Source organism: Empidonax traillii, unplaced genomic scaffold (assembly GCF_003031625.1).
Source record: "Empidonax traillii isolate 1590-97213 ecotype Southwest subspecies unplaced genomic scaffold, ASM303162v1 scaffold293:size840699, whole genome shotgun sequence".
NCBI classification, from domain to species: Eukaryota; Metazoa; Chordata; class Aves; order Passeriformes; family Tyrannidae; genus Empidonax; species Empidonax traillii.
In genome coordinates, this window is record NW_020955486.1 from 709,000 (window position 1) to 724,516 (window position 15,517).

General features: G+C 40.6%; 1 protein-coding gene across 1 annotated transcript in view; it reads left to right on the forward strand.

Annotated features, from left to right (window-relative positions):
• Positions 1-15,517, forward strand: part of ZNF827 (zinc finger protein 827) — a 110,440-nt gene that overhangs the window by 13,982 nt on the left and 80,941 nt on the right. The window contains exon 2 of the mRNA XM_027890641.1: positions 11,794-12,804. Within this exon, the coding sequence (XP_027746442.1) occupies positions 11,794-12,804 (1,011 nt within the window). The remainder of the gene's footprint in view (positions 1-11,793; positions 12,805-15,517) is intronic.

Genomic DNA, 15,517 nt, shown 5'->3' on the forward strand with positions numbered 1-15,517 from the left:
GTGGCAGGTTAGGTGCAGGCCTTAATTGAGATGAATTGTTAGCTGATGAAGGCACTCAGTAAGAGTAGGCAGTTTATAGATGTAGCTCAAGACCAGAGAACACAGGTACGCAAAATGCCAATTTTGTTACCAAGTTAAATGAAGATTAATATGCAAAGCTTTCCTATGTTTTTTTGATACCTAGATCATACAGGTAAAAACCTGTATTATTGATAATTACTTCAATTTTGCTATGGAGGTTTCTTTTCTTGGGTGGTGCTTGCTACGTCAAAGTGTTACTGTTAAGGGTGCTTCTCCCAGTTTTCCTCTGGTGTTTGCCAAAGCCTTGTGGATACCACTGGCAGCCAAGAAGAATATAATCACTTTAAAATACCCTCAGCCACTGAGTCAGTAAATGGGTTCTCTAAACCATGTCTTATACTTAGCCTTTGTTTTGGAGACTGATCATCACAGCACCAAAAAGTTTTGTAGGGTATACAGAAAGAGCTTCCTCAGATCTTACTTGAACCATTTGAGGGAGAGGCTTACCTCTCTGAAATGGATAAATTTCCTTTATTTCTGAGCCTTTTATTCCATGTCATAGGTAAAGTTTTTGTCTAATTCTGTAACCATTCTCATATGCCCACCTCTTTTCTTGAATTCCATTACTTTTTAAGGGATGATAGTTGTAAAGAACTGAGGTTGTTATTCTGCTTTTTTTAAATTTTAGATATATTAATAACATAGTACGATCTTTCAATTTTCTCAAGCAGAGCTGTCCAAGTGAATGGATCTTGTCTTCCATAACACCTCAACAGAACTGTATCATGATAGATTGAGAGTGTTGAGTTACTTCCTCGCTTGAACTCATTCAGATTGTTTAATCCGATAATGGGTTTCCTCCTGTCTATCTCTTTTTCATTTGTAAGTCAGGGATAATTGCAGCCTGTGATTTTGTCAGGGGAAAAAAAAAAAAAAGGAAATTCTGTGTATTGATGTATTCTACCTCAAATATACAATAGAAAACTATGGCAGAGAACCGGACTACTACAAAGCATGTAGCCATTTGGAAATAAGTAACTGAACCTCTGGTTTGCAAATAGGCTGTGTTTAAGATAAGGTAGTTTTGTGTTTCTGCTTAGAATTTCCTAATAGAGACACTAGTTCTGTGTTCCATAAGCAACTTCTCAAAGAAGGTTTCATTAATGATCTGCCAAAGGAATAAAACTGCATGCATGGAGTTACATGTTATTGAATGATGGCTTGAAAATATTGTGGATATCTGTATTGAACATTGGCATTCAAGTGATTATCTCCCATAATAATTCGATCTAGAACGGAAACTAAATTTCCTCATTTAGGGATTTTCTGGTTGTAGCCAGGTTTCCCAAATTGGTAGCCTGAATTGTTTGCTGTTTCATTTCTTGTGAAGGCTCATGTTGGGAAATTTTAGGATATTTTCCCTCCTTTGTGAGGTAGGCTGACATGATAAGTCTTGTCTCTGTATGCTAAGGATAACAGAAGTCTTGAGAATGGTGTTTAGCTCTTCTTAGTTTGGAGGTGCCAGCATCCCTACTACCTTTTGTAATTTGCTACTTTCCCATTGCAAAACACTATTGCCTTAGACATCTCTCTAGAGCAAAACAAATGAACAAGCAAAGTAAATTTTGGCTTACTAGAAGTAATTTTTAGGAGGTTTTATAGTTCCTTATAACTAAGAAAAGGTAGTCTTTCCGGTTGCTGTATGGAACTTAACATGTAAGTGAGCCCACAATAATGAATGTGCACTGATGCAAATGATACACTACCATTCCAGGTGCAGGGAATGTCTCTGTGTAGACTGAGACAGTTCAATCTGAACCATCAAAGATTGCTACAGCTGTTTCTCATTCCCACCAGAGCTGTGGGAATAACAGTTGAGCTCCTGAATATATAGTTTGTCCTCAAATTTATAATAATCTGTGAGAGTATTAAACTGATAACATAGCTGGTTTTAAAAGACCAAGGAATGCCTGAAATTCCTGATAAGGGACTTCAATCTGGCTCAGAAGTTGCTGTCTAAATGAGTGTTTGGTTTTATAGCAAATAGTGCATCATCCTCTGTGTTTACATTGAGCAGAAGAGGTGTATTCCTTTGATATGTTAATGTACAGACTTCAGGTTTTCATTTGACCATATTCCTTTAGTGTGTAAAGCAGTCTGATCAATATCTTGTGCTTTACGAAATGTGTGCCCAACCTTAGCTGTAGGTTATTATAGGATGTTCGTGAGGGCCTGTGGAAGAAACTTTCAATAAGTCTGGCTGTGGTATTTTGCTCAGTCTTCATAAAACTGTTACAAGAACATTGGTAACATAAAATATGTTTTGTAAGGAACATGATTTTCTATTGTTTTACTGACACTTGGTATGTTTTATGAACCTGTCTTGGGGCTACTAGCCAGCCTTTGCAGCATAAGCTGGCTTTAGAAATACTTGTTTCTTCTGAAAACCTCAATCATAAAAATCAACTGTTTTTGTCTACCTTCCCTCCAGTTATTCTAGGTGTTTATCATAGAATCATAGAATGGGTAAGGTTGGAAGGGACCACAGTGGGTCATCTGGTCCAACTTCCCTGCTCAAACAGGATCATCCCAGAGCACATGCACAGGATTGTGTCCACACAGTTCTTGAATATCTCCAGTGAGGGAGACTCCACGGCCTCTCTGGGCAAATCTGTTCCAGTACGTGGAAGTATAGAATAGTAAAAAAGTTCTTCCTCGTATTCAGATGGAACTTACTGTGCATCAGTTTCTGCCCTTTGCCTCTTCTCCTATTGCTTGGAACCACTGAGAAGAGCCTGGATCCATCCTCTTGGCGCTCTCCCTTCAAACAGTATTATACACTGATGAGGTCCCCTCTCAGTCATCTCTTCTCAAGGTTGAACAGGCCCAGCTCCCTCAACCTTTCCTCCTGTGAGAGATGCCCCAGTCCATTTATCACCTTTGTAACCCTCCCCGGGACCCACTCCAAGAAATCCACGTCTTTCTTGTCCTGAGGAGCACAGAACTGCACACAGCATTCCATAAGCAACCTCACTAGGGCTGAGTAGAGTGGCAGGATCACCTTCGTGGTGAACAAGCCGGGTCAAGACAGCTGATGAAAGCTTTTTGTGTAGGATGCATACCACTTGAGAAACGGTCTTCAAAAGTATTCCCCTCCTCTAAGGCCATGTATGTTCCATTCTGTTTCATACACATACACACAGGTACTTCTGATCACTGAGCCTCAAACTGTGGCAAAATCCAGCTACGAGCAAGTCATTCAAATGTTATACACATATACTATTTATATGTAACATTATTTATTACTTTGTAACACATCCTGCTCTTACCTTCTTTTCATGGTTGCTGATTACTGGGACTCGCTGTAAAGGTACTATTTCTGGGTCTGTAGAACTTTTCTTCTCCCAGGAAGGTGCTGCCAGCCAATTCTAGAGCAGACTTTTTTTAATTAGTATCAGAGTCTATGGGGGCCAACCCAGCTGCAGATATCCCAGATAAGGCTTCTAAAGCAGTCTAAAGCATGATATTGTGGCCATCCTGACTGCATGGGCCAGCTCTTCCCTGAGAGGTGTAGTACATTGTCAAGGTTTGGGATGGGAGAGAGAATCCTCTGCTGTTTTTCACTGACAGGACACAATATACTTTGCACCCCACAACACCAGAGGAAATAGGTGGCTCAGATTATCCACTCCTCCTGTTTTCTCATTCCTGCCTCCTTTGCATCAGTTTTCTCCTGATTTTTTGACAGAGGGAGTAGTTTTCTGCCAGATTAGTGAGTTGAAATTCTTAATTCTTGGCTCATCAAGCAGCTGAACAACAGAGCACATCTAAGAGAGGGCACAGGACCACTTCTTCTCTCAGTCTTGAGCTTTTGATACCTCAGTATTCTCACTGCACTGTAAGGTGATGCCTGTTCCTTTGGTACTCCTTCTCTGAGTCCCAGTAGAACCAACACTCCTCAAACACTAATCCCACAGCTACTAACTATAACTGCTTGTCTAGAACAGAAGAACAGTTAATCTTTCTTGGAGACAATATGTCAAACATCCATCATTCTAGGAGTTATCTTTTGAATTTGTTCTTGGGGAAGATCAGACTTGTTGTCACCATAAGGTCCTATCTTGTGGTCTGTCAGCCAACCCTGAAAATCTTCATCACGTGGTGACAGCTCTCCTCAGGAGAAATTGTGTATTTCTGTCCTCTTCCATCGATGCTTGCTAGTAAAAGATGGATCTTTTTGGCAGGTAATGAAACCCTCTTGACACATTTATTCTGGGGCTTGTGATTGAAAGTAGAAGGCCACTGCCTCTGTTTCCCATCTACCATAAAATTCTTCTCCTTTAAGGGACAGGAAATAAAGATAGTTTTATGGTGTCTCTGACAGGCTTTTTCAGTAATCTGTCCTGATTCCCTTTTTCCTTGGAAGAGTCCATCACATCTGGATTCTGCCTTTGAAAGGAAACTGAGATGCTGTACATTCATTTTGATATTCTGTGACTGTCTAGCAGTTGACAAACCTGAATGCATGATACTTGTGCACATTCAGTTGTTTGTGCACATAGGCAAAACATCTGGAAGAGTTCTAGTTACTGAAAGGTAATTAATGTTCTCTAATCTCGTTCATCTTGCAGTCATCTTTCAAAAATGCAGTACTAGAGAAATTGTTAGGTGAATATTCTGGCTTTCTTGTGCATGGATTTTTTTCAAAGTCATTTAAGTTAGGCATAAACGTAGAGAATGTATGCACTGTCTTTAAAACCTGTGCCTTGCTTTTCTCCTTCCCTCCTTTCCTCCAGTTAGGAAAATCATTATCTTAGAAGATGTGGAGATGAAGTACAGAGTCCTACCTAGGGCTTCTTTCCCTATCTAATTGTGTGAGTATTTTCACACAACTTTAACACAGGTGAGAAGGACAGAACAGAAGAGCTATGGCTCTTTGGCAGTTCCTTCTTGCAGCTGTGCTGCTCTCTCTAGGTCAACCTGCAGCAGAGAAATTTGGTTCAAGCACCGGCAACACTGCTAAACCATTTTGTGAGGAGGTCAAGAGTTGAACAATCATCCCGTTGATAAGGGAGCAAGCCAGAAATTCCATTCAAAGAGGACAGTGACTCCCTGTGCTGCTTACCTATTATAAGGCCACAGAAATCATGAAGGGAAAACGAGGGACCAAGGGCACTCTAGCACGACTGTTTATGTAACTGTGACTTTTAAGTTTTATTTGCTGCTGTAGATATATTAAAAGGAGTTAAGGCAGGCCTTTGTGTCTTTATTAAAATCATGATTTTCTAGTAGGCATCCCTATGGGAAAATCAATGTAGCTGCTGCTCTGGATATATACTCTAATCAAATGTGGGTGCAAGTGCTTTTTAGAGGTGGAGGCTGTGGGGTGTTGGTGCACAGTGTGCCCAGCTTCTTGGAGGTAGTCCTACTGCACACGCATCTGCATGGTCTGGTGGCTGTGGGAACCCACAAAAGTTGTTCAGCCCGAAGAAGTTACATGCACCGTTTTTTATTTGTAACACTTAAAGATCAGCCTGAATACCAAAAGGGTAGTTTGTAGGCAGGCAACTAGACTCAGCAATTTATATAGGATACCACATAATAGACTTCCCAGATACAACTGTCATTTTTGGGCCTGTGCCTTCTGGTTTCTATAGTACCTGATTGTGAAATCAGCAAGGGTTTAGGTGCAGCTGAGAGCTAGAGAAAATGTGAATTAGAAAGTGATGTGTTATTAGCAAGTGGTCTCTTGTAATTATTTTTCACCATTGTTAAAGTGATGCACTTACACAGTGTACATAATTTATCTAAAAGTATCTATTGTATTCAGTCTTTAGCTCCTTCATTCTTTTCTGTATTATCTGGTCTGCACTAAATTCTGAATGTGACACTTTTGTGGCTGATAGTCCTCATGAAAGGTGCTGTTTGCAGTTAGGATTTTGAGTTTCTCTCCTAATTTCGTCCTGGAGCTTCTCTATTTTCTTCTTTCCTGGTTCCCCTGAAACTGTTCTGCCCAGGGTAACTAGCAATCAGTCTCTGGCAAATGTCAGGGCTTCTGTACCAGTGATACTTACTGGGTTTGGATGATGTAAGTGAGGATCCTCCTGTATTCTAGTTCTAGAGGGTGTAAGCTGGCTGACTGTTGCAGAGGTAAGATGGAGACATTTTAAGCCCGTGTTAAGCTTGAATGTACAGCCATCATGTGACAGAAAACTTGTTTTATTTGGATATGATGCTGATGGTAGCAGTCATGATGGAATCTGTGCTACATCACCTGTAAAGAGAAGAGGGTATTCTGATATGGACTGCCAGGAGAGTGAATTTTGGCCTGTGGCCTGATTCCCTAATCCTCATTTGAGGGTTCTGAGAAAGCAACTAGGAAGGAATAGAACATGACAGAACCCATCCTGGAGGCCAAATATGAACATATCAGTTTACTATCTGTCTCACCTCTTTCTTGTCCATGACTACTGAAAATCTGTGACGGTTGTCCATACCTTCTTGGTCACTGACTGTTCTTTCTCTTCATTCATTCATTCAACTTATGTTGTTGTCACTGATAAAAGTCACATTAGGCTAAGTCCTAGGTTGCTCAAGTGTTGTCTCTGCCTTATTTTTGATGCATTTGCCTGTTTACTTGGCCTTAAACTGATTGCTCAACTGAGTCAGTTGGTGTTGCCTGAGAACTCCTTTTGGATGGCTTACTGCTTCATTTAAGTTTAATGTGTTCTTTTAAATTCTTTAGGTATCTTTGCAGAGCTCCTCAGTTCCCTAGTGTAAACCTATCAGTTAATCCAAGCTCTTTCAGTAGGCCTAGGTACAGTGTTCAGTATAAGATAATACAGAGAGTGATTCATGGTAAGCGTTAGAGATGGAATGATAGAACTGTCAGAGCAGCAAATTAAGATGACCTGGGTGTCGAATAGACAACAAATGCAATTGTAACTTTAAATTTAGGTTGACACAAATTTGAATGATGATATCTGAAATCCTTATGTAGATCAAGATAATTAATATCATTAAAGATGACGTTTGGCTCGCCTGTATCTTTAAATCCTGGTCCTGTAGACCCCCAGATCTTCCTTGAAATGTAACTGCTGAAAAAAAGGGCAATTTTCCTTAATTCATCTCATCAGCAATTTTCCTCTGTGCATTTCTTTGAAATTATTCAACTTCTACCTACTTCTGTATTTGCTTTAATTTTCATTCTGTAATCCTGTCATTACAATTTCCATATGTTTCATATCACTGTAGCATATGGATTTCTGTATTGAAGTTCTTTAATTTACTCATTACAGTGAATGATTAAAGTGGGATTTTGTCCCACTTAACATGAAAATTCAGTCTCTTTGGGGTGGGTTCCTTGGCTGTAGCCTCTTCTCAGATGATTTCTGGTGGTCCAAATGGTGTTCTTTCCATCATGTTTTCGCTGCCCGTGTCTATTGCTCTGTGCCACAATTTGGAGGCTCTTCCCTTTTCTGTAGATGTAGCCTGCTACATTCATATTTCTCCACTCCAAGCCCTAAAAAGTGGAGCTTGTGGATCATTTCACACTTGCCACTTTCAGGAATGGCATGTGTACATTACCTTGGGTCACAGTTAAAGTTTCCACCATTTGAATTGGGTGGCTCAGTATATAAATCAACAAACATGTTTGTCTTTTTCAGTTTTCAGATGTAAGTAGTATGAGCAAGTTAATATTTACATTTCTGTTGGCACCAGGGTCACATTCTAATCAGCACTCTAAATAAAAGGGCACATGGTCACAAAGTGAAATAACACACTTTGGGATCAATAAGATTTGTCTGTCAGACTGATCTCTTGCAGAGGAAAATGAACTTGCTGTATTTGATAACAAGCAGATGAGTTGGCGAGCAAGGGAAACTGGCACTTCTTCAAACAGTGCTTCTGCACACACTTGTGGCTTTGCCAGAGATGGATATTGGGCTACATCAGTGGCAGCAGTCACCCAACAGTACTTTGGTGCCTTTTGTCGTTGCTGACAGGAGTGGAAAACACTTTTGTGAGGCTCTGGGGTGCTGTGTGATGTGATAGTCCCAAAGCATGCAGGACATCTGTAACTTTCACTAGCCTCTGCCGGTGGCAAAAGGTTTGGGAAGCAGTTCTCCTTCCAGAACTGCTGTGGAAATCAGGAAAAAGCAGCTTTGGCAGGTCTTGACTCTTGTATCATGTTGAGAAGAGGCAAGCTGTTGAACAGTTACTTGGTAAAAGCCAGTGAGATACCCAGCCGTGTCTTGTTCCAAATGAAGTCAGTGAGAATTTGCCTCTAACTCTGAAGTACCTTTTCCTGCATTACAACTTTCATGTTGTTTCTTACCCATATTTAGCACTTCAAACTGCAATAGAAATGAAATGCTAGTAGCTTAAAGTAATTCTCTAATAATGAACTATAGTATGTTTATGGTGGAGAAAAGAAATTTAAATGTGGTATTACATTTCTATTCCTAGCTTTCAAAGACTCTCACTGGAACTCCATAGCTGTGCTGTGACAAAAGAGAAAAACATGTCATGCAGATCTTCTGCCTGAGATGTGAAATACAGCTGAAGTTTCTTGCCAGACATATGGAGGCTGCCTCCTGTTTCAGACAAACCTGCTCTGGGTGACCCATGAACCCTCTGGGCTGAGGGAAGGTTTCATATAATATGAATTCAAGAGGAAGTTGTGGATTGGACTGACTTCTTCTGGAGTTCTCAAGCTTCTTCAAACTCACAGGCTCACAAGTCAATGTGAATTAAAATTCTGCCCTGGAGGCCTTGAATGGCAACTTCGCTTAGAAATGAAATTGCCCGGCCTCACCATTATGCTTCTAAACCAATTCACTGCTGTTTAAAAGGAGGGTTGACTGAACTCATGATAAGACACTGATGCTGACTTTTTCAGCATTAACCTTACAGCCTTAAAATACAGGGGTTTGATACAGCAGCAAGTGGAAATTACTGAGAAGTGGAAAATTAGAACTGTGTCAGCAGTTAGAGGTCTGGTTTCTGGATACAGAGAGAAACTGGACTGGTGGGGAGGAAAAGTATCCAGCTGGCTTTTGGGACAGTGATGCTGCAAAGGAAATTTGCCCTTTATTATAGAAACTGCATGGAGCCTTGAGAGGTCTTGAGTGGTTACAGGTAGATTAGCAACAGGAGAGGGAGCTCTCACTGCATTCCCAAAGAGGAGGGAAATTCTGAGCTTGGGAGCAAGCCTTGAAATGAAGAGTCCTGCGCTCCTGCTGCTCCCTGTCAATAGCATGTTGGTGGCTGCTCTTTCATATAGGCAAGAGCAATGGAGAATGTGCTTGTCTGAAAAAAAGAAAGGCAACCTGGGTCCTGTTCCCACATCTCTCCAGCTGTTCTCCCCCCCTGTCCCGCACTTGTACCATTAACTTAAAATACCAGTGTCCTGTTCTTCAGCTACTGTGAGTGTTCTCTGAGATGCCAGTTTTAGAAAAGAGGGATAGTAATGTCCCACATATATTCTCACTACCTTTAATAGTAGGAGCAATAACTGGTGCAGGTGAGAATGAAGAATTCCTTTCCAGTGCAAAGGTTTCCTTTCCAGCAAAATTGAGATATTGGTAAAGCAGCATCATTTAACTGGTATTGTAAAGGCTAGTTGCAACTAGGAAGCATATCAACACTAAGAAATTGAGATACTTGGCAATGAACAGAGAAGTTTGGGGGGTTAGTAAACTAGATTTCTCTAAAACCAAAATCCACCTCCTCTTGTATCAGTTTACACTTAAATATCTCTCAAACTAAGGTTTGAATGGCTTTTTGAGTGAAGGGAAATGCAATTCTCCCTGTTTATGGATAGGAAGTAGAGATGCAGAGAGTAGGTTTTGCAGGGGAGAGGAGGGATTGTTTCAACAGAGACGTGCAAACAGGCACATGGATGTAAGTGGTAGGAAGCAGGCTCGCCCTGGCTCGGAAGTGGTGTCAGCTCTAGGTTGTGTCCCAGAGGATGTGCCCTGCACTTGGTGTATCAGTTCAGATGAAGTGCCAGTAAGATGCTTTTTTGGCTTCAAATCCAGAACTTGTTTGCATCTGGGATGAGTGAACATCTCTCATCTCAGTGCACCCAGCTGTACAGATATGCTCAAGTTACTTTTTAATGTTCACAGGGTGAAAAGTGAATACATTCAGTTCTCCTTTGACCTGCATAAGTGCTGGTTCAACTGATTAGCATCTATCTTTATTGGAATGGGCATGGTACTGGCCTTTATGCACATGTTATTGTAAACCTTGCTGTGCTTGTGATGCTAACTTGGATAATATCAAAATAATTTAGGCAAGTGCTTGGGGTTTTGCTTGGCTTTTGTTTGTTTTGAATAGGGAAGATGGCTAGCCCTCTTCTGGTTGAATTACTAATCTAAGGTAACTGAGTAGATTGACTGTGTGCTCTTAAAATATTGCGTTAAATTTTCTCCAAAGGGTTCTGAGAAACTGTTCTTCATATTCTGTATAACACCAAATAAATCTTTGCCTTCAGAGTGTATGTTGGTATCTCTGTACTCATGATACATTTGGCTGGGGTTTTCCTCCTTAAATTCGTTGGATCAAAGCAATAACATAAATCTAAGTTTTTATTCATCAGCTTCTCTTCAAGTTTTGTAATTTGCTAGAATTACATTGGGAATCTGGAAATAATATATGATCGTAGATACAGTGCATATCATTCAGGCTTATTTCCAGAATGTCAGCGGAGGGTTATACTAAATACTTTTGTTTTGTATGATTACAAAGATTCTTTTGTAGCTTGGGACATTGAGTCTAAAAGCAAGAAATGTGAGAGGTATCTGGCAAGAGAAGATAATATGAATTTAATTTTAGCATTGCTGCTGTTCTTTACTATGTTCTAATAGGCCAGGAAGATCTGCAAAAAAGAGTCTTGGTCACGTCTGTATGAGTTTGAATACCTGTCAGGGAGAAGAGCAATCCAGGGTCACAGTGCTTTAAACACTGGCAGTTGGGTCTCAGGAGAGACTGGGTGTGTTGCAGTTACCAGAGAGGAGAAAATGTAACTTAAATGCAGTGAGACCAACACTTTTTTTCTTTCTTTTCAGCTGAACTAAGTTCAGTTCAGATTGGTCTTGAAGGATTTATTAAACAGTGGCAAACAAATGGCAAGCAAATAGTGTTTGTATAAGATGACACTGTGTGTGTGTGATACTCCTCTCCCAAAGCTGGAGAGCTTTAGCCTGCGTTCATGTATTAGTCATTTCAGCTATTCAGGAATCAATTGTGGAATATCACTACAAATTTTATTTTATTTTAGATAGGGGTCACTGCAGGACTGGGCTGAGATTTGAGTTGCTGCACACCTGATCTGCTTTTGAAGGTGCACCTGTGCTAGCTGGACAAATATACAAACGCTTGTGTTTTCCTGGGCCTGATGAATTCCTGCTTTATACCGCAGAGTTCATAATATTTTGCAGGATATACAGACTATGCCAATAAAGATTTATTTGCAATATATGAATATATTTTATGTTTATATGTATTGTTGCAGTTTTAGCTGTTTTAGTTATGCTGTCTGAAAGATGACAGGCTTGTCATGATTTTGTCTTCTAAGAAAGATTTATTCCTTTTCAAAAAATATTTTACATGGTCACTCAATCCAGGGTGATTTCAAGCCCAGGCACTTTAGGGGGATGTTATGTGACTATTCAGGAGGGTCTTGCAGAGGTCAGGCACGCTTCATACTAAGAAACTATTTGATGCAGATTTGGGAATAATACTGTTGTTCATGGTTCCACACAGATGGTACCAGACAAGAAGAAGTGGAAGGTGAACTCAGTGAAGAAGAACGGTGGTTTGGAAATTCTTCAGAAACTCCTTCAGAAGCATCATATGGAGAAGTCCAGGAGAACTTTAAATTGTCTCTTGAGGACAGAATCCAAGAGCAGTCCACTTCCCCAGATACCTCTTTGGGAAGTGCAACACCTAGCAGCAACACAGCGGAGCTGGGATCCATTGAAAATGAGGCACTAAGAGACACGTTACAGAGCAAAGAGCACCTTTCTCCTGATGTGTCATCTCTGTGTGAAGAAGAACCTCCTGGTCCAAATAAGCCACTGAGCAGTAACTTGAGACGGCTCCTGGAGGCTGGCTCCCTCAAGCTGGATCCCACTGTTACAGTCAATGGCAGAGTTGAGTCCCCCGTAAATCTTGGCTCGAACGTCTCCTTCTCTCCACCTACTCATCATGCCCAGCAGCTGAGTGTTCTTGCCAGAAAGCTCGCTGAGAAACAGGAACAAAGTGACCAATACAATGCAAGCAGTCACTTCATATGGAATCAAGGTAAGTGGCTGCCAAACTCAAGCACCACCTGTGGCTTGTCCCCTGATTCAGCTATCCTGAAACTGAAAGCCGCAGCCAATGCCGTTCTGCAGGACAAATCTTTTTCAAGGACTGAAGACCCCATAAGATTTGAATCCTTTTCCTCACCTTTTAGTTCTCAGTCAGCCAGCTCCACATTAGCAGCTTTATCTAAGAAAGTGAGTGAAAGAAGCATGACTCCTGGGCAGGAGCACCTGCCTCCGGCGAGTTCTTTCCTTTCTCTGGCTTCCATGACCTCTTCAGCTGCCCTTCTCAAGGAGGTTGCTGCAAGGGCTGCAGGCACCCTCTTGGCTGAGAAGAAGAAATCACTGGTTCCTGAGGATCCCCTGCAGCTTTCGGAGATGAAACAAGAGAAAGCAACTCCACCACAGTCTTTGGAATTATTATTACTACCGGTCCCTAAGGGAAGAGCGTCCAAACCCGCTAGTACAGGTATGGATACAATTTGAGCCCCTAAGTAGAAGGTATTCGTTTTGCTATAGGCTTCTATAAAATCTCTTCAATGGCTCTGGATTTGGTTTGATTCCATGTCTTATGAGAATAAGAAATAGATACTTCAGGTGAAAAATAGGAAAGCTTTTTAAGGTACCACTTTGAGACCAAGCTGTCACAAATCTTTCCATATTGGAAAGATAGGAGTGTACAGTTCAGTACCTTTTTTTTTCTTTTATTCCATACAATAGTATTTTCTTCTCTTACCAAGTTTAGAATAAGTCCACAAAATATTTAATAGAGAAGATCAAAGAATCTCTGTTAGGGAGCTCACAGTATCAGTGAGCATGTACAAAACTAGTGCTTTTGAAATACTGGACAAGGGAGAATTCTCCCTCCTGCTGTCTCTGTCACAAATGGACTTTTGTATAATCGCTTACTACCCTGCCCTAATTTACCAGAGTATATTATTATGTTGCCACTTTTCATTAAATTTTTTTTACAACCCTTTGTTGTTAACAAGAAAACCCCAACTAAACTGCATTTCTCTAATTTGCTCAACAAGAACCGTTTTACACTTCTGACTTCCCTCCACTGGTTCCAGCTGTTGATAGTCAAGGAATGAGGCTCATAGGGAAGAAGGAGGAGAAGCTCTCTGGGTAACAAAAGCTTTAAAGAACTGGCAAGCCATGCAGGGGAATTTAAATGATCCATCTTCAAACTAAGGAAAAATAATTTTTCTTTCATCTCTTTCTATAAAAAGTTCCCATCACAGATTCGTATTTCTGGTATAACATAGGACTTCAAGTCATCAGTGTTCTCCCTGGGGTGGTTTTTGTGCTGCAGAGGGAAAGGAAGCATGGCAGCTATCTTCACCAGATGCACAGTGTGGTTTAGTACATTAGAGCTTTGTGAGGAATACTAGCTTGGCTGTACAAGTGTAGCAAGCCAGTGTACAGATCTGAAGCCTGACATGGATGTTGTATAATTGCATTGCCCTTCTCTCTGACCTAACCTTTTTGTTTAGGGGTATTATGAGGTCTGATCTGTCCCTGTGCAGCTCAGGTCAAAATTCTTAGGGTAGAAGGTATGGGATGGACTGTGATGCTCGTCCCTCCCTCGGAAGAGGATAAGGAGGGATGCATTGAGTTGCAGCCAGTACCAGTTTTTTTTCTCTGTGTTACATGTGTTCTACAAATGTTTTGCTGTTGTGTTTTGCCAAGGCAATTAAAGTGGCAAACTATTCTTGGCATGGGTCTAGCCTAAGGTTTTCATTAGTTTAGATTAAGTCCTTTTTGGACTACCATAAGCTAAACCAGTAAAAGGTCCTTTCATGTGGAAATAGAGGTACCAACACTGGCTACACTAGTGTGAAAGTAGTCATTAATTTAATGTAACTCTCCCCACAGAGACTGGCTTTCATATAAGAAGGGTGGCAATGTATAGAAAGGAAGTAACGTTAAAATTTATTTGAAGCTCCTACTTTATTTCCTGCAAGAGGAAGAAGCTGTTCACTTCATAAGTTTTTACTGGGGAAAAGTACACGCTTGCAGTAAAACCCAGGCTCTGTGTTTGACCAAGAAACTGAGATTTGTCTGTGCAGCTTATACAAGGGGACTGCTCTGTTACCAGTGTGCCTGGTAGTGTTGGCACTTGACAAACTAGCTCTGATGCAGCAAATTGTAAGCAACTGTTCTCTTTGCTGAAGGCCCAAACATACTGTGCTGGTAGAAGATAACAATGGGGGCTGACTGCCTCAGGTCCTTGGTAACCAAGGAACAACTTCTCATTTTTTATGATATATGGGACCAGTATCCCAAGAGGAAGGGTGTTTCCTTTCAGTTCGTATTCACTGGACCAACACCAGTTGGCATCCAACAAAACATTAAAGTGTAATTTTCATAACATTTCTGGAAGTTCATTTTCTGATATGTTTTTAAGTTTTTCCTTCCTAAATAGTTAACTGACTAAAAATAAAAAGCACGATGTTGGTTAGCATATCTGGAAGTTGATTATGGTAAGCCAGACACCTCCATTCCTTCAGCCACGGAGAAATACAGCTTGTGAAAAGAGGTCACTGTTTAGTGACCTTTGGTTGAAGACTTCACTTCTCTGGAAGTTGAGTAAAGCGGCTGAATGTGTATATTTGCCATGAAAATAAATGTCACACATTCCCGATTCCTTTTGTGCATACAACCTTATGACACTAAACCCAAAAAACCAGTATGTAATCTTATAATGCTTTATCTTTTTGTGCCTGTCTGATTGCTCCTTGAGACCTTTTTTTTTTTTTTTTAATCTTCTTCCCAAGGAGAAACATCTTTTCCCAGGAGGCATAGTTTGAGTGGTCTTCTTTTTTCCCTCTCATACTTTGAACTTTTAATGCACTGATGAGTTTGCTTTGCTGTTATAAATCTGATTCACTTACCCACCAGCAACATCTAGCTTTGGTTATGAGATCAATACTCCAATACTCAGTGAGATTAATTAGATGTTGACAAGTAAGGAACAGCAAAGATGGAGGCTATTTAAAGAGGAGTAAGTTAATAACAAGGGTATGCCTGCTGCTCTTTTGTCCACCACGTTGAGCTATTTGCTCAGAATTATTTCAGGAAAAAAACTGGAGCTATGGCTTATCCGAGTGTAATTGCCTCTGAAATGGCATGCCAGGTTTGGTCAACCTAATCATTAAGTGCTTTTTTTTTTTTTTTTT